The 19,671-nt window shown below is 50.9% G+C and overlaps 1 protein-coding gene across 4 annotated transcripts in view; it reads right to left on the reverse strand.

The window, feature by feature from the left end:
• KIF17 (kinesin family member 17) overlaps positions 1-19,671 on the reverse strand; it is a 73,653-nt gene that overhangs the window by 4,168 nt on the left and 49,814 nt on the right. For all 4 annotated transcript variants that reach the window (XM_029066227.2, XM_029066229.2, XM_029066230.2 and 1 more), the window contains 2 exons: positions 9,150-9,381; positions 4,730-4,988 (listed from right to left, as the gene is read on the reverse strand). In XM_029066227.2, the coding sequence (XP_028922060.1) occupies positions 4,730-4,988; positions 9,150-9,381 (491 nt within the window). The remainder of the gene's footprint in view (positions 1-4,729; positions 4,989-9,149; positions 9,382-19,671) is intronic.

A 19,671-nucleotide genomic window follows, 5' to 3' on the forward strand; every position in this document is an offset into this window, starting at 1 on the left:
GATGGGGCACAGAACCTTGCCCGGCGGACCGGAGCCTCACGTTTGTGCCTAGGCAGGCAGAGGGAAAGGGATCCCGACAACCACTGGGTCCCTTCTCGGGGGATACAGACAACCCAGAAGAAGGCATATTTCCACAGCGTCCGCTCAGCCCAGGCCTCTTGTCCTCTAGACCGTAAGCTCATTCATTCATTCAATAGTATTTATTGAGCGTTTACTATGTGCAGAGCACTGTACTAAGCGCTGGGAATGGACAAATCGGTAAGCTCGCTGTGGGTCGGCTAATCCCCTCCCTTCACCTCCCCTCAGCTAAGCCCCCTCTCCCCCCTTTCCCTCTGCTTCTCCCCCTCTCCCTTCCCCTCCCCACAGCACTGTGCTCATTTCTATATATTATTTATTACCCTATTTATTTTGTTAACGAGGTGTACATCCCCTTGATTCTATTTACTGCGATGAAGTTGTCTTGTTTTTGTCCGTCCGTCTCCCCCGATTAGACCGTGAGCCCGTCGATGGGCGGGGATGGTCTCCATCTGTTGCCGAATTGTCCATTCCAAGCGCTAAGTCCAGCGCTCTGCACATTGTAACCGCTCAACAAATACGATTGAATGAATTCTACTGTACTGTCCTCTCCCAAGCGCTCAGTAGGGTGTTCTGCACGGAGTAAAGGCTCAGGAAATACCCCTGATTGATTTTGTTCAAAAGAGAAAACGCTCAAGCCAGAAGAGGGGAAGAAAGACGGGAAAGCAGGGAAGGAGACTTTGGAGAGACAGCAGGACAGGCGATGGAGGGCTCTGGGAAGGGAGAGTAATATTTCATCCATCCTACTGCCAACTCCTCGGACGCATCCTGCCTCGGGCCTAGAACTCCGTCCCTCTTCACGTTCGACCCTCTGCTCCTCTGAAGCCGACCTACTCCGTCTACCTCCGTCTCGTCTACCCCACCACCGACCTCTCACCCGCCTCTCACCTCCGGCCTGGAACGCCCTCCCTCTTCACAGCCAACGGACGATTCCTCTCCCCCGACCCTTCGAAGCCTTACTGAAGGCCCGTCTCCTCCAAGAGGCCCTCCCTGGCTAAGCCCTCATTTCCTCTTTGCCCGCTACCTCTGCGGCGCCTTGACTCGCTCCCTTTATAATAATAATAATGTTGGTATTTGTTAAGCGCTTACTATGTGCAGAGCACTGTTCGAAGCGCTGGGGTAGATACAGGGTCATCAGGTCGTCCCACGTGAGGCTCACAGTTAATCCCCATTTTACAGATGAGGGAACTGAGGCACAGAGAAGTGCAGTGACTTGCCCACAGTCACACAGCTGACAAGTGGCAGAGCCGGGAATCGAACCCAGGACCTCTGACTCCGAAGCCTATGCTCTTTCCACTGAGCCACGCTGGGCACTTAGGTACGTATCTCTAATTTATTTGCTTACATTAATGTCTGTTTCCTCCTCTAGACCGTAAGCTCCCTGTGAGGGAAGGCATCTCTTTAGATTGTTTTGTGGGACCCTCCCAAGTGCTTAATACACTGCCCTGCACACAGTAAGCCCTCGATAAATACAACTGATCGATCGATTGACTGCCCATCACTCTCCCCGCCTTCAAACCCTCTTCAAATCTATCTCCTCCAAAAGGCCTTCCCTGACTAGGAACCTCGTTTTCCCCATCCACCCGCCCGTCTGCATCAGCCGGGCACTGGACCGTGAACCCCTTAAGCATCCCGGCCTCACGGCATTTACGTAAAAATCCTTATAATCTATTTCCCCTACCTGCATTTTATTTTAATGTCTGCATTAAATAATGCATTTTATTTTAATGTCTGCATTAAATAATGCATTTTATTTTAATGTCTGCACACTGTAAGTTTCTTTGGGCAGACCACGTATACCAACTCTAGTATATTGCACTCTCCCAAGCGCTAAGTACAGTGCTCTGCACACAGTAAGTGCTCAATAAATACTATTAATTGATTGATGAAGTGTCCCTACAGTTCAGCTCATCCATTCCCCCTGACCTTCAGGCAGGATTGCAAGAGCAGCGTGGCTCAGTGGAAACAGCCCGGGCTTGGGAGTCAGAGGTCACGGGTTCTAATCTCGGCTCCGCCGCTTGTCAGCTGTGTGACTTTGGGCAAGTCACTTCACTTCTCTGTGCCTCAGTTCCCTCAACTGTAAAATGGGGATTAAGACTGTGAGCCCCTTTTGGGACAGCCTGATTACCTTGTATCCTTCCCAGCGCTTAGAACAGTGCTTTGCACATAGTAAGCGCTTAACAAATGCCATTATTATTATTGTATCCACCCCAGCGTTTAGAATAGTGCTTGGCACATAGTAAGTGCTTAACAAATACCATTATTATTATTATCTTAAGAGCAAATACTGCAAATGTAGAGAAGCAGCGTGACCTAGTGAAAAGAGCAAGGGTTTGGGAGTCGGAGGACCCGGGTTCTAATCCCGGCACCACTTGTCAGCTGTGTGACTGTGGGCAAGTCACTTCACTTCTCTGTGCCTCAGTTCCCTCATCTGTAAAATGGGGATTAAGACTGTGAGCCCCACGTGGGACATGGACTCTGCCCAAGCTGATTAGTTTGCATCTACCCCAGCACCTAGTATTCACTCAGTCGTATTTATTGAGCGCTTACTGTGTGCAGAGCACTGTATTAAGCGCTTGGAAAGTACAATTCAGCAACAGAGAGAGATATTCCCTGACCCCGACGGGCTGACAGTCTAGAAGGGGGAAGATAGACATTAAAACAAATAAAACAGGCTATCAGTATAAATAAATAGAATTATAGATATATATAACTCAAAACAAGTAAACAGGCATCAATATAAATAAATAAAATTATATATGTATTATAGATAGATAGATATATATACATAAGTGCTATGGAGTTGGGAGAGGCGTGCAGTGCTATTTTGGTAAAAAAAAATGCTATTTTAAAAAATGTTGATGATTTGCTGCTCTCCAGGGCTTCTGAAGGCTGGAGGCAGCTTTTGCAATCTCCAGTTGATGATTGTGATAAAGTACTTGTTAAGCGCTTACGATGTACCAGTCATTGTACAAAGCACTGGGGTAACCTCTGGCCCACGTCCTCCCGCCGTCCCGGAACGCCCTCCCTCCTCACCTCCGCCAAACTAACTCTCTTCCCCTCTTCAAAGCCCTACTGAGAGCTCACCTCCTCCGAGAGGCCTTCCCACACTGAGCTTCCCCTTCTCCCTCTGCTCCCTCTGTTACCCCTTCACCTCCCTTCAGCTAAGCCTCCTTTCCCTCTGCTCCTCCCCCTCTCCCTTCCCCTCCTCTCAGCACTGTCCTCATTTGCATAGATTTTTATTACCCGATTTATTTTGTTAATGAGGTGTCCATCCCCTCGATTCTACTTATCGTGATGATGCTGTCTTGTTTTTGTCCGTCCGTCTCCCTCGATTAGACTGTGAGCCCGTCAGTGGGCAGGGATTGCCTCTATCTGTTGCCGAATTGTCCATTCCAAGTGCTTAGTACAGTGCTCTGCACATAGTAAGCACTCAATAAATACTATTGAATGAATGAATAAATACAAGTTCATCAGGTCAGACACAGTCCCTTTCCCCTTTGTGGGGCTCACGGTCTTAGGGGGAGAGAAACAGGATTTTCCAGATGCGGACACTGAGGCACAGAGAAGTGAAGTGATTTACCCAAGGTCCCACAGCAAGCAAGAGGGGGAAGCCAGGATTAGAAGCCAGGTCCTCTGACTCCCAGGCCCGTGCTCCTCCCAAATTGCTTCCTGGCACAGGTGGAAGGGAGCTGGGAGTCGGGAGCTGGGAGTCGGGAGCTGGGAGGCACAGGGATTATCGGAAACCTGGAGCATTAGCTCCCTGGGGCCGCCTGGCCACCGCCCTGCCGTCCTCCGGAAGGAGCAGGCGATCAATCAACCAGTGCTACTCACTGAGCGCTTACAATGTGCAGAGCACTGTACACACTTTGCCCGGCAAGACGAGGTCCTTTTGGCGTCCACTGGGCAAACAACCGGCCCCAAGGGTCCCGGAGAAGGCCGTTGTCTACAGGGGCCTAAAGAGGGACGGGGAGCAGCCCGGAGGGAGCTGGGACCAAGCCAGGCGAGGAACTGCTGAAGGCAGAGGACTGACCCGGAGGGAAGAGGCCGCAGAGAGCCGGGATGGAGGAGTGAGAGAAGGGAGAGCCTCGACCATCCAAAATGGAAGAGACGGAGGGGGGCCAACGTGAAATGGAAAAGAACATGGATGAAAGGCACTTTGGCTCTAGAATTTTCCTCTGAGCGTACGAGCGAAATGTAAGGCTCTCTTCTAAACAGAGGCCCTTAGCGGGCCCTCGGGGAAGAGGATGAGGACGAGAAAGGCACTGAGGGAACGACCTCGAAACCGACTTCAGGTAGATTCCGGTCGAGCAGGGCCGGTGGCGTTTTCGTTTCAGACGGAGAAGATTACGGGGGAAGCGAGAGGCCCATCCTGTCCGCTGTTCAGCTCTCGACGGAAATTCGGGGCTCCCAAAGACCCGCAACAAGGCAGCCTGTAACTCATCGGTACCGAAGAGCATTTGGCCGTTTGGTCCGGAATTCCGGGGGTTCCCAGGCTGTCTGAACCACAGGCCAGTGAGGCGAGGGGTTGCGGGCGGGGGGTGGGAGGGAGAGGGCAACAGGTCCAGAATCCAGCAAATCCAAGTAAAAACAGGGGAGGTGCGGGAAGACCAAGGGCTCTGCTGTCCCGAGCAAAGGTGCATAAATTCCTTACCTATGGGGAGGCTGGTTTTCATAATGACCGGTTCGGGGACCTTCCAGAAGCCGTTCTCTTCATCCCAGGAGGATTCCCGCTTGATCTTGTCCAGGTTGCTATAGTTACAGTCCCGGCGAATCAGGGGCTGCATCTGTTCCAGGAGCTGCTGGAAGAGCAGGAAGTCCCGCTCCTGCCGGCGGATGGTGGCCAGGTAATCGATCTTCTCCAGCTCAAACTCCGACTGCAGGTCTTTGATTTCCACCTCGGCGGCCCGCAGCTAAACGGAAGGACCAAAGGGGAGAGGTGCCGTCGGGCGGGTCAGGGATGCTCTTCCCGAAATCTGTCGGAGCGTCTGTCTCTCCCTGTGGACTGGAAATTCTGTGGGGGAGGGAAAGGGACTACCAACTCTGTTGCATTGCACTCTCCCGAGCGCTTACTACAATGTTCTGCGCCCTGCAAGCGCTCAGTAAATACCACTGATGGATTGATCCTACCTTAACTCGCTGCTTTCCTACTACAGCCCAGCCCGCACACTTTGCTCCTCCACACAGCCTTCTCGCTGTGCCTCCATCCCGCCTACACTTCACTCCTCTAGAGGCGGCCTGCTCGTTGCACTTCCATCTCTTTAATAAGAATAATAATAGTAATGATAATATTTGTAGTCTATCTCGCCACATCCTGGCTCTGGCTTGGAACGCCTTCCCTCTTCATATCCGACAGACAATGACTCTCCCCACCTTCAAAACTTTACTGAAAGCCCATCTCCTCCAAGAGGCCTTCCCTGACTAAGCCCCCATTTCTTCTCCCTCTCCCTTCTGCGTCACTGAGGGAACTGGGCACATTCACTCATTCATTCATTCATGCAATCGTATTTATTGAGCGCTCACTATGTGCAGAGCACTGTACTAAGCGCTTGGAATGTACAATTCGGCAACAGATAGACAATCCCTGCCCGATGACGGGCTCACAGTCTAATTCACTCATGCATTCATTCATTCAATCGTATTTATTGAGCCCTTACTGTGTGCAAAACACCGTACTAATTGATTGGGAGAGGTCAATACAACAACAAACAGACGCATTCTACTGTTTCACCTTTCCTTCTGTGTCTTCAATCACCCGACCCCCGCCCGTCATCATATTCTTAAATTAAGTTCCTTTTTTTTTTGGCAGGGACCCTGTCTACCAACTCTGCTATACTGTTCTCTCCCAAGCACTTACTACAGCGCTCTGCACACAGTAAGCACTCAACCACAGCATCAACCACTGATTGACAGATTTCACGGTATTCGTTAAGCGCTTGCTTAAGAGTCAAGCACTGATCTAGGCGCTGGAGTAGATACAAATTCATCAGGATGGACGCGGTCCCTGTCCCGCACGGGGGCTCACAATCTACCGTAGAGGGAGAAGGATCGAATCCTCATTTTGCAGATGAGGGAACTGAGACAGAGAAGTGACTTGCCCAAAGTCACAGAGCAAGTAGGTGGGCAGGCCAAGATTAGAACCTAGGTCCTCTAACGCCCAGGCCCATGCTCTTTCCACTAGGCCATGCCGCTTTGCTTGGATCCTTGGGGAACAAGGCCCGTGTCTAATTCTCATCCATGCATTTTTCCCCAGTGCTTAGTACAGTGCTTTGTACCCAGTAGGCCGAGCTGACACTTGCGCCTGGGCATCCTGGCTCCCAATCTCATGCTCTTTCTTCTAGGCCACACTGCCCCTGAAGCACGGGCCTGGCAGTATTCACCTTACCCCCTCACCTCTGCGGCTCTTATATACGTAGTCGGAAAATATTTATATTCATGTCTGTTTCCCCCTCTAGACTATAAGCTTGATGTTCGCAGGGAACGTGTCTACCAACTCTGTTTTATCGCACACTCCCGAGAAGTTAGAAAGGTGCTCTGCACACAATCAGTGCTCAGTAAATGCTACCGATTGATTCTCCCTGGGCCAAGTCTTCGAGCAGGGGCAGTGTCACTGCCAGGCGTCGTATTAAGTGCTGGGATAGATACAAGTTAATCAGTTTGGACGCTGCCCCCGTCCCACCTGAGGGTCAGAGTCGAAGTAGAAGGGAGTAGGATTGAATTCCCATTTTACAGATGAGGTAATTGAAGCACAGTGCTGATGGCAGTGCGCTCTCCACGCCTGCACCCTAGGGCTGTGGGTTAGTGGTAAGAGATCAGCAAAGGGACAGGGGAGCGAAAGAGTTGAATTCAGTAGAAAGGGCGGTGCTGAGAGCGTGAATTTGGCCCTCGAGGGAAGGTAGTTTGGGTACGGAGGCTGAATGGGACATGCCAAGTTGAGAAAATTGGACGGGGTCAAAAGATCAGAGGGAAAAGCCAAGCTTTGTGAGGAGGAGGTGTGTGGGAGAGGAGGCAGGTGAGGAGGCTGTGGTTAGATAGAGGGATTTGAGAGTTGGCGAGGGGAGAGATTGTATTAATAATAATATTGGTATTTGTTAAGCGCTTACTATGTGCAGAGCACTGTTCTAAGCGCTGGGGTAGATTCAGGGTAATCAGGTTGTCCCACGTGAGGCTCACAGTCTTCATCCCCATTTTACAGATGAGGTAACTGAGGCACAGAGAAGTTAAGTGACTTGCCCACAGTCACTCAGAGATGATGAGATGCAGGGTCTGTCCAAGTTGGGGAGTAGGAGAGGTGGGGTGGAGGAGGAGGTCAGTGGCGTTCAACGGTGACAGAAAGCGGGCAGCAGAAGGGTCGTCAGGAACATCTCTGTGGATATTGAAGTCCCCAAGGGTCAATGTAAGGGGGGAGAAAGAGAGAAGGAATGGGAGAAAGGGATCAAAATGGTAAAAGAGGTTGGAAGTGGGACCTGGGGGTGGGCGGTAGAGGACGGCTACTGGAATCTGGAGAGGATGGTAGAGGGGGATGACGGACTTTGAAGGAAGGGAAAGAGAGGGATAGGGGAGGTGGGATGGTACGAAAGCAGCACCGGGGCATGAGAAGGAAGCCAACTCCTCAGCCTTTCCCAGCGAGCCTGGGGGAGCGGTGAAGACGAGGCCGCCTCTTAAGAGAGCGGCATCTGCAGAGAGCCAAAGGACCTGGGTTCTAATCTCGGCTCCACCCCTTGTCCGTTGTGTGACCTTGGGCAAATCCCTTGAGCTCTCTGTGCCTCAGTTCCCTCATCTGCAGAATGGGGATTCAGTACTGTTCTCCCTCCTACTTAGAATGTAAGACCCATGTGAGACCTGATTATCTTGTATCTACTCCAGTGCTCAGTACAGTGCTTGGCACATGATAAGTGCTTAACAAAGGTCATCATCATTATTATTACCATAATGCTCAGTCCATTCATTCATTTATTCAATCGTATTTATTGCGATTTATGATAATCGTACTTACTGAGCATTTACTGTGTGCAAAGCACTGTACTGAGTACTTGGGAGAGTACAATAAACAGATAGATTTCCTGTGCAAAACGAGCTCACAGTGCATGACTTCCCACTCTTGGAGAAGCTCTCGTGGTTGCCCTTCCACCTCCGCATCAAACGGAAACTCCTTACCATCGACTTGAATTCCTCTCCTCCAATTCTCTCCTTGACCCCCTCCGATCCGGCTTCCGTCCCCTTCACTCCACAGAAACCGCCCTCTCGAAGATCGCCAACGATCTCCTTCTTGCCAGATCCAACGGCCTCTCCTCCACCCCAATTCTCCTCGACCTCTCAGCCGTCTTCGACACCGTCAACCGCCCTCTAACTGCGGGTGTCCCTCAAGGTTCAGGTCTGGGTCCCCTTCTCGTCTCCGTCTGTCACTTTCCCCCCTCAGCCTTCCTGGAGCTCCTGAGTATCACAGCTCTTCCTCCCTCCTATTACATTTCCTCCTTTCTACTCAGGTGCCCCTTTCGGCTACCTCTCTCCCGGGTGAAATTTTCCCCTGATTATGACTTCCAACCCTTTCTCTTGTTCTCCAATTGGCTAAATTCTCCCTGTCCTTTTGAAAATGGGAAAACTAACTGGACCCAATCATCTAGCGAGGCCCTGGTCAGTGCCAGGTGAAGGGAAAGGATGGCTGCCTTTATCCCTCTTGAACAACATTTTCTGAGTCCCAGGCCCTTTCATTCATTCAGTCGAATTTATTGAGCGCCTACTGTGTGCAGAACCCTCGTTCTATCCACTGGATCCACTCTGACTGTGAGCCTCATGTGGGATAGGGATTGCGGCCAACCTAACTTAACAAGTACCAGAATAGTAATTACGGTTATCATCTGTAATTTCTTTATTTATATTAACCTCTGTCTCCACCTCCAGACTGTAAGTTCGTTGTGGACAGGGAATGTGTCCGTTTATTGTTATATTCTACTCTCCCAAGTGCTTAGTACAGTGCTCCGCACATAGTAAGCGCTCAGCAATACAACCGACTGACCGACTGATCAGCATGGTGAAGTTTGGGCCCAGCCTGGGTTCCGGGACCGGTCTGGTACCTTTTTCTGCATCTTCTCCAGGAGTTTGCTCTTGGCCCTCACTTCTTCCTGAATGGAATCGTAGACGTTCAAAAGGACCCAGTCACCCCCGTCCTCGTCCGAGTTCTGCAGAGCTGCGACCAGTTGCTTCTTCCGTTCATCCGCGTACCTCTTCCGGCTCTTGAGCTTCTCTTTCAGGTCCTTGTTCTTCGCCTGTTCGCCTCCCACCACCTGCTGTTCCAGCATCTGCAACCTGAGATGGATAAATACGTTGGTTAATTATGTCCAAAGTCTTTTACTCTGCCCTTTCCCCTAACCGTGGTGGATTTTAATGTCTGCTTCCCCCACTTATCTGTACGCTCCTTGAGGACAGGGATCGGACCTACCAACTGTAGGCCCGATCCCCCTTCACCTCTCCTCAGCTAAGCCCTCTTTTCTCCACTTTCCCTCTGCTCCTCCCCCTCTCCCTTCCCCTCCCCTCAGCACTGTACTCGTCCACTCAACTGTATATATGTTCATTAACCTATTTATTTTGTTAATGAGATGTACATCACCTTGATGCTATTTATTTGCTATTGTTTTAATGAGATGTTCATCCCCTCGATTCTATTTATTGCTATTGTTCTTGTCTGTCCGTCTCCCCCGATTAGACCGTAAGCCCATCAAAGGGCAGGGACTGTCTCTATCTGTTACCGATTTGTCCATTCCAAGCGCTTAATACAGTGCTCTGCACATAGTAAGCGCTCAATAAATGCTATTGAGTAAATGAATGAATGAACTTTATTGTTCTCTTCTCTCCCAAGAGCCTAGAATGGTGTTCTGCAGGCAGAAACTGTTCAGTAAATAATAACAATAATAATAAGGAAATTGTTAAGCGCTTACTATGTGCCAACTACTGTCCTAAGCACTGGGGTAGGTACAAGTTAATCGGATCGGACACAGTCCCTGTCCCACATGAGGCTCAAATTCTAAGTAAGAGGGAGAAGATCAGCAAGGCCTAGCGGATAAAGCCCAGGCCCGGGAGTCAGAAGGACCCGAGTTCTAATGCGGTTTCCACCACTTTCCTGGGTGACCTTTGGGAAGATCACTTAGCTTCTCTGCGCCTCAGTTACCTCATCTGAAAAATGGGGATTGAGACCGTGAGCCCCACGTGGGACACGGACCGTGTCCAACCTGATTAGCTTGTATCTAAACCATCATTCAGTAGAATGCCTAGAGTAAGTGCTTAACAAATATCACGTACCAAAAAAACCCACCAAACCCCATTTTAGAGATGAGGTAACTGAGGCACAGGGCAGTTAGGTGACTTGTCCAAGATCACAGCACACACACGGCAGAGCCGGAATTAGAACCCAGGTCCACTGACTCCCAGGCCCTTGCTCTTCCCACTAGACCAATGCTGCTTCTCTAATAGCATTGACTTATTAATTCGGATGAGGCCTCTCCAGCAACCGTATCTACAGACGGGATTCAGAGGAGTTGCTACAGAAGTGATTCTGTGCCGTTTAACGATGCAGGAACAGGCAGTCATGGGTTCAAATCCCGGCTCAGCCGCTTGTCCGCTGTGTGACTTTGGGCAAGTCACTTCACTTCTCTGGGCCTCAGTTACCTCATCTGTAAAATGGGCATTAATGCTGGTATTTGTTAAGCGCTTACTATGTGCAGAGCACTGTTCTAAGCACTGGGGTAGATACAGGGTAATTAGGTTGTCCCACGTGAGGCTCACAGTCTTCATCCCCATTTTACAGATGAGGTAACTGAAGCGCAGAGAAGTGAAGTTACTTGTCCACAGTCACACAGCTGCCAAGTGGCGGAGCCAGGATTCGAACCCATGACCTCTGACTCCCAAGCCCATGCTCTTTCCACTGAGCCACAAGACTGTGAGCCCCACGTGGGACAACCTGAGCACTCTGTATCCTCCCCAGCGCTTAGAACAGTTCTTTGCACATAGTAAGCGCTTAACAAATGCCATTATTAGTAGTAGTAGTAGTAATTCCACCGGATTGCTGCCGAGCTCTGGACCCGCTCAGGGGGTTCGGTTGGGTCACCGAGAGAAGAAGAGGTGAGGGGATAATGCAATCCAACAATCAAAATGTGGATCTTCAGGAAATATGGATTTGTAGGCTCTCGGGGTCCCTTTTTTTTAAAAAATGGCGTCTGTTAAGCGCTTACTCTGTGCCAGGCACGGGGCAAAATGCCGGGAGAGATCCAAGTTGGACACAGTCCCTGTCCCACACTGGGTTTACAGTCTTAATCCCCATTTGACAGATGAGGTAAATGAGGCACAGAGAAGTTACGTGACTTGTCCAAGGTCTCACGGGAAGTAAGCGGCAGAGCCAGAATTAGAACCCAGGCCCTCTGACTCCCAGGCCCACGCTCTACCCACTAGGCGACCCGGCTGCGTCTCACCAATTCACTCCAGGCTCTACCTCTCTCTCCTCCCCTGCGGCAACCTCCATCAATTCCAAATCTGTCACTGCCAAAATCCCTATCAGTGATTTTAATGTCTGTTTTCGGGCTCAGTGGAAAGAGCACGGGCTTTGGAGTCAGCAGGTCATGGGTTCGAATCCCGGCTCCGCCACTTGGCAGCTGTGTGACTGTGGGAAAGTCACTTCACTTCTCCGTGCCTCAGTTACCTCATCTGTAAAATGGGGATGAAGACTGTGAGCCCCACGTGGGACAACCTGATTCCCCCGTGTCTACCCCAGCGCTTAGAACAGTGCTCTGCACATAGTAAGCGCTTAACAAATACCAACATCATCATCCGGTGCATTTCTCCAGTGCATGGGAAGCAGCCGTGGCTCAGTGGAAAGAGCCCGGGCTTGGGAGTCAGAGGTCGTGAGTTCGACTCCCGGCTCTGCCACTTGTCAGCCGTGTGACTGTGGGCGAGTCACTTCACTTCTCTGGGCCTCAGTTCCCTCATCTGTCAGATGGGGATTAACCGTGAGCCTCACTTGGGACAACCTGATGACCCTGTATCTACCCCAGCGCTTAGAACAGTGCTCTGCACATAGTAAACGCTTAAAAAATACCAACATTATTAAGTTCCTCAGAGGCAGGAATTGTGAATACCAACTCGATTATATTACACATTCTCAAGAGCTTGATATAGAATTCTGTACCCAGTAAGCGCTCAAAAAAGGCCACCGACTGTACGTACATAAATACACGTACGCATATACATTCCTCTCCAAACTCCTGGAGCGAGTTGTCTGAATCCGCTGCCGGCATATCCTCTCCTCTAAGTCTCTCCTTGATGCTTTCTAATCTGGCTTCCGCCTCTTTCGCTCCCTAAGGTCGCCAGGGCTCTCCGTGGCTCGGTGGAAAGAGCCCGGGCTCGGGAGTCAGAGGTCATGGGTTCGACTCCCGGCTCTGCCACTTGGCAGCTGTGTGACTGTGGGCAAGTCACTTCACGAAGCAGCGTGGCTCAGTGGAAAGAGCTTGGGAGTCAGAGGTCATGGGTTCGAATCCCACCTCTGCCACTTGTCGGCTGTGTGACTGTGGGCAAGTCACTTCACTTCTCTGGGCCTCAGTGACCTCATCTGTAAAATGGGGATTAAGACTGGGAGCCTCACGGGGGACAACCTGAGGACCCCGTATCTACCCCAGCGCTTGGAACAGTGCTCGGCACATAGTAAGCGCTTAACAAATACCAACATTATTCCCTGTGCCTCAGTGACCTCATCTGTCAAATGGGGATGAAGACTGGGAGCCTCACGTGGGACAACCTGATGACCCTGTATCTACCCCAGCGCTTAGAACAGTGCATTGCACATCGTAAGTGCTTAACAAATACCAACATCATTGTTATTATTATTATTAATCGGGGGAGACAGACAAAAACAAGACAACTTAATCACGATAAATAAAATAAATAGGGTAATAAAAATATTCATTCATTCAACAGTATTTATCGAGCGCTTACTCAATAACTTGGATTTTAAAAATATCTACAAATGAGGACAGCGGTGAGGGGAAGGGAGAGGGGGAGGAGCAGAGGGAAAGGAGGCTTAGCTGAGGGGAGGTGAAGGGGGAGCAGAGGGAGCAGAGGGAAAAGGGGAAGCTCGGTGTGGGAAGGCCTCCTGGAGGAGGTGACCTTGGCGTCACTGCCACTGTCCCCTCCCGGTTCTCCTCCTATCTCTCTAGCCACTGCTTTTCAGTCTGTCACAGGCCCCTTCTCTGCCTCTCACCCTCTCACTGTGGGCGTCCCTCCGGGCTCAGTTCCGGGTCCCCTTCCGTTCATCATCTTCAGCCACTGCCTCGGAGGACTCATTCCCCCGCACCGCTTCGGCTAACGTTCCCACCAGAAAGATTCCCGAATCGACCTCTCCAGCCCTGACCTCTCCTTCTCCGCAGTCTCACGCTTCCTTCTACCTCCGGGACGTCTCTCTTTGGATGTCCCACCGACAGCCCGAACTCAGTGGAAAGAGCCCGGGCTCGGGAGTCGGAGGGCATGGGTTCGAATGCCGGCTCTGCCACTTGGCAGCTGTGGGACTGTGGACAGGTCACTTCCCTACTCTGGGCCTCAGTTACCTCATCCGGGAAATGGGGATTAACTGTGAGCCTCACGTGGCTCAGTGGAAAGAGCCCGGGCTTGGGAGTCAGAGGTCATGAGTTCGAATCCCGACTCTGCCACTTGTCAGCTGTGTGACTGTGGGCAAGTCACTTAACTTCTCTGTGCCTCAGTTCCCTCATCTGTAAAATGGGGATTAACTGTGAGCCTCACGTGGGACAACCTGATGACCCTGTATCTACCCCAGCGCTCAGAACAGTGCTCGGCATATAGTAAGCGCTTAACAAATACCAACATTATTATTATTAACATTATTATTATTATCACTATTATTATTATTAACAAGCCCAAAATAGAACTTCTTGTCTTGCCACCCAAACCCTGCCCTTCCCGTGTCTTTCCCATCACTGTAGACATTGCCACTATCCTCCCTGTCTCACCAGCCAGTGAACTTAACGTTATTCTTGACTTCGGCTTTCTCACACAACCCACGTATGCAGTCTGACTCCAAATCCCGCCTGTTGGACCTTCACAACGTCGCTAAAATTCACCATTTTTCTCCATCCAAATTGCTACCACACTGATCCGAGCACTTATATCTCGCTTGATAATAACGATAATGATAATACTGTTGGTATTAAGCGCTTACTATGTGCAGAGCACTGTTCTAAGAGCTGATATACGTGAGCCCTCGTCCGGAGCCTCCCTCTGGCCGGGAACTCCCTCCCCCTACATATCCGACAGACCCTCCCCGCCTTCAAAGCCTTATTAATGATAATAACGTTGGTATTTGTTAAGCGCTTACGATGCACAGAACACTGTTCTAAGCGCTGGGGGAGATACAGGGTAACCAGGTGGTCCCACGTGAGGCTCCCAGTCTTCATCTCCATTTTACAGATGACGTAACTGAGGCACAGAGAATCACATCACTTCCAAGAGGCCTCCCCGCACTGAACCACCAATTCCCCTACTCCTACTCCTCCAATCGTACTTATTGAGCGCCCACTGTGTGCAGGGCACTGTACTAAGCGCTTAGCCCTGCTCCCTTCTCCATCGCCTGCGCACCTAGATCTGTACCCTTTATTTACCCCAGCCTCAGCCCCATATATGTACATATCCCTAATTTACTTTTAAAGTCTGCCTCCCCTCTGGACTGTAATTCCTTGAGGGTGGGAAACGCCACTACTTCTTCTCTCGTACTGTTCTCTCCCAAGCGCTCAGTAGAGTGCCCTGAACCCAGTAAGTGCTCAAAAAATAGCCACTGATTGATTGCTGCTCCGGTTCTGCCCATGGGATCTTGGGCCGCGGGGGGGGGGGGGTCATTGTATATATATATATATATATATAAAATATATATATGTATATAATAGAAAAGCAGTGTCGCTCAGTGGAAAGAGCCCGGGCTGGGGAGTCAGAAGTCATGGGTTCGAATCCCGGCTCCGCCGCTTGTCAGCTGTGTGACTGTGGGCAAGTCACTTCACTTCTCTGGGCCTCAGTTCCCTCATCTGTCAAATGGGGATGAAGGCTGTGAGCCTCACGTGGGACCACCTGATGACCCTGTATCTATCCCAGCACTTAGAACAGCGCTCTGCACATAGTAAGCGCTTAACAAATACCGACATTATTATTATATTTTTTTATTACCCTATTTATTTTGTTAATGAGATGTACATCCCCTGATTCTATTTATTGCTATTGTTTTTGTCTGTCTGTCTTCCCCGATTAGAAGCCCGTCATTGGGCAGGGACTGTCTCTGTCTGTTGCCGATTTGTCCATTCCAAGCGCTTAGTACAGTGCTCTGCACATAGTAAGCGCTCAATAAATACTACTGAATGAATGAATCCTGGCTCTGCCGTCCCTTGCTCGGTCATTTAGCTTCTCGGTGCCTCAGCGACCTCATCTGTAAAACGGGGATGAAGACTGTGAGCCCCGCGTGGGACACCCCGATTACCTCGTATCTACCCCGGCGCTCAGAACGGTGCTCGGCACGTAGTAAGCGCTTAATAAATACAGCATTATTGCTGGTTGTGCCCCCGCCCACTGGGGACGGCTGCTCTCCGCCGGTCCTCGCCGCCACCCGTCCCTGGCTCTGTGGTGGTGGAGAAACAGTAGCCGGGATTTGCCGGGAAACACTCTAGCAATCGGCGGCTTCTGCCCGCTGCCGAATCCCATCCCGCTTCGCTAGGCAAAAGCCGGGCTCCCGCTCAGAGCGGAGCAGACCCTTCCCTCTGCCTCACCCACGCACTCAACCCTGCGGCCGCTCAGTCGTATGTACAGCGTTTACCCTGTGCAGAGCACTGTACTGAGCGCTCTTCTGGTGAAAGGCAGAGAGAGAAGCTTCCCAGGGAGGTGGGACCCAGGGGAGCGGGATGGACTCTCTCAGAGAAGCAGCGTGGCTCGGTGGAAAGAGCCCGGGCCTGGGAGTCAGCGGTCATGGGTTCTAGTCCCGGCTCTGCCGCTTGCCAGCTGGGTGACCGTGGGCAAGTCACTTCACTTCTCTGGGCCTCAGTGACCTCATCTGTAAAAGGGGGATTAAAGCGGTGGGACAACCTGATCACCTTGTATCCCCCCAGCGCTTAGAACAGTGCTCGGCACATAGTAAGCGCTTAACAAATGCCACCATTATTATTATCATCAGTCCCCCTCATCCATGGTATTTAATAATAATATTGGTATTTGTTAAGCGCTTACTATGTGCAGAGCACTGTTCTAAGCACTGGGGGAGACACAGGATAATCAGGTCGCCCACGTGAGGCTCACGGTTAATCCCCATTTTACAGATGAGGGAACTGAGGCACAGAGAAGTGAAGTGACTTGCCCACAGTCACACAGCTGCCAAGTGGCAGAGCCGGGAGTCGAACCCATGATTTACTGAGCGCCTACTGTGTGTAGGGCACTGTACTACAAAATACACCATTTTGAAAGCCACTTCAGCTGCCACTGAGAAATTCCTCTCCATCTGAGCTAGCGGGGGCTCAGCCGAAGCTCAGGCGGCCGAGCCCGGGCAGGAACCCCGGCCAGGCAGTCAGTCGATCGCACTTATTGAGCGCTTACTGTGTGCAGAGCGATCGAGAGGGTACATTATAACGATCAACAGACACATTCTCTGCCGACGGGGAGTTTAGAGTCTAGAAGGGGAGGCCGATAGGAATATAAATAAATTAAAGAGACGTAAATTCATACACGTAGGGGGACGTGGGACGTGGGGGAAGGGGGACGTGGCCCAGAAGGAAGGACTCGGGCCCGGAAGCTGGAAGAACCGCATCCGAGTCCCGGCTCTGCCTGGGACTTGTCCTTGGGCAAGATTTTTCTCCATCTGTTGTCGAATTGTCCATTCCAAGCGCTTGGTACAGTGCTCTGCACATAGTAAGCGCTCAATAAATACGACTGAATGAATCCACTCCACCTCTTTGGGCCTCAATTTCCTCATTTCTAATAATAGAAATAATAATAACAACGATGGTATTTGTTAAAAGCGCCGACTAGGTACCAGGCACTAAGCAGCGTGGCTCAGTGGCAAGAGCCTGGGCTTAGGAGTCAGTGGTCATGGGTTCTAATCCCGGCGCCGCCGCTTGTCAGCTGTGTGACTTTGGGCGAGTCACTTCACTTCTCTGGGCCTCAGTTCCCTCATCTGTAAAATGGGGATGAAGACCGTGAGCCCCGCGTGGGACAACCTGATTACCCTGTATGTACCCCAGCACTTAGAACAGTGCTTGGCACACAGTGAGCGATTAACAAATACCAACATTATTATTATTATTATTATTACTAAGCGCTGGGGTGGATACAAGCAAATCGGGCTGGACACATCCCTCTCCCATACGGGGCTCGCCGACTCGATCCCCCTTTTACAGATGGGGTAACTGAGGCAAAGAGAAGTGACTAGCCCAAGGGCCTACAGCAGACAAGGGGAAGAGGTGGGATCAGAACCCATGACCTTCCGACTCCCAGGCCCTGGGCACCGGTCCATGCTGCTTCTCTAAAGTGGGGATGCTAGATCATGAGCTCAGTGCGAGATGGACTGTCAAATTTCATAACCCTCTATCTCCCCCAACGCTTGGAACGTAGGAAGCACTTTTTTAAAAATGGTATTTATTAAGCGCTCACTATGTGCCAGGCACTGTACTAAGCCCAAGAGAACTGGATGTCTTGGGCCACTGCTATGGTGGGGAGGGAGGCCCGAAAGAAGGATGAGGAAGGTGAGGATGGGCAACGGGGCCCAGCTGGTAGAGCCCGGGCCTGGGAGTCAGAAGGTCATGGGTTCGAATACCAGCTCCGCCCCTTGTCTGCTGTGTGACCTTGGGCAACTCGCTTAGAGAAGCAGCGTGGCTCAGTGGAAAGAGTCCGGGCTTGGGAGTCAGGGGTCATGGGTTCGAATCCCGGCTCTGTCACTTGGCAGCTGTGTGACTGGGCAAGTCACTTCACCTCTCTGGGCCTCAGTTCCCTCATCTGGAAAATGGGGATGAAGACTGTGAGCCCCACGTGGGACCACCTGATTACCCCGTATCTACCCCAGCACTTAGAACAGTGCTCTGCACATAGTAAGCGCTTAACAAATACCAACATTATTATTATTATTACTTATTTCTCTAAGCATCAATTCCCTCATCTGCAAAATGGGGATTGAGATTGTGAGCCCCATGTGGGACAGGGGCTGTGTCCAACCTGATTGCTTGTATCCACCCCAGCGCCTAGAACAGTGCCTGGCACATAGTAAGGGCTTAAGAAGTAGCATTATCATTATTACCAATTATTATTATTAGACCGGGTGGGGTCCCATGCACCCTAATATGTTCCCAACATTATAGGCAACACTTTACTCCTGGCCACCGGCAGCAATTGGGTGACAGAGGGGGTGGGAGGATGAGCCTCAGCACGGGGCAGGTGAGGAAAGGAGTCAGAAGGGCTCTACGGCTCAGAGGCAGGAAGGGATTGGTCTGGTTTTGCACTCAGCTCCTGCCCAGTTGCACTCCCTGATGCCACCCAGAATAAGGTGACAGAAATCCGGTCACCTCGGGCAGGGCGGGAGGTGGCCGATGGGAGGGGATGATCAGAGAGGCAGAAGGGAGGAGAGGGAATAATAATGATAATGTTGGTATTTGTTAAGCACTTACTATAATAATAATGTTGGTATTTGTTAAGCGCTTACTATATGCAGAGCACTGTTCAAAGCGCTGGGGTAGATACAGGGTCATCAGGTTGTCCAACGTGAGGCTCACAGTCTTCATCCCCATTTGACAGATGAGGTAACTGAGGCCTAGGGAAGTGAAGTGACTCGCCCACAGTCACACAGCTCACAAGTGGCAGAGGCTGGATTCGAACCCATGACCTCTGACTCCAAAGTCCGGGCTCTTTCCACTGAGCCACGCTGCTTCTCAATAATAATGTTGGTATTTGTTAAGCGCTTACTATGTGCACAGTACTGTTCTAAGCGCTGGGGTAGATACAGGGTCATCAGGTTGCCCCACGTGAGGCTTACAATTGATCCCCATTTTACAGATGAGGTAACTGAGGCACAGAGAAGTTGAGTGCCTTGCCCACAGTCACACAGCTGACAAGTGGCAGAGCCGGCATTCGAACTCATGACCTCTGACTCCCAAGCCCGTGCTCTTTCCACTGAGCCACGCTGCTTAGCGCTGAACGAATGCCCTAAAAAAGGGAGAAGGAATCAGGGAGAGAAGGGAGCGTAGGAAAGGGGGAAAGAGGTAGAAGGAACAAGAGCAAATGGGAGGAGAGTGAGAAGGAGGGAGAAGAAGGAAAAGGCACAGAGGAGGGTGACGGGCCCCAAAGAAATTGAAGAAAGGGTTGGACCTGTCTCGCCAGGATTGGGACTGCGTATAACCTGATTAACTTGTACCTGCCCCAACACTGAGCACAGTGCTTGGCGTATAGTAAGCACTTACCAAATACCACCATTTTTATTATGGCTGATCACTTTTGGGTCAAACCACACGACGACTAAATCCCAATCCCTATCCTGGTGCTGGTCCGTTCCATCGTCGCCCATGAAATGAGAAGCAGCGTGGGCTG

This window comes from Ornithorhynchus anatinus, chromosome 5, assembly GCF_004115215.2.
Source record: "Ornithorhynchus anatinus isolate Pmale09 chromosome 5, mOrnAna1.pri.v4, whole genome shotgun sequence".
NCBI lineage: Eukaryota > Metazoa > Chordata > Mammalia > Monotremata > Ornithorhynchidae > Ornithorhynchus > Ornithorhynchus anatinus.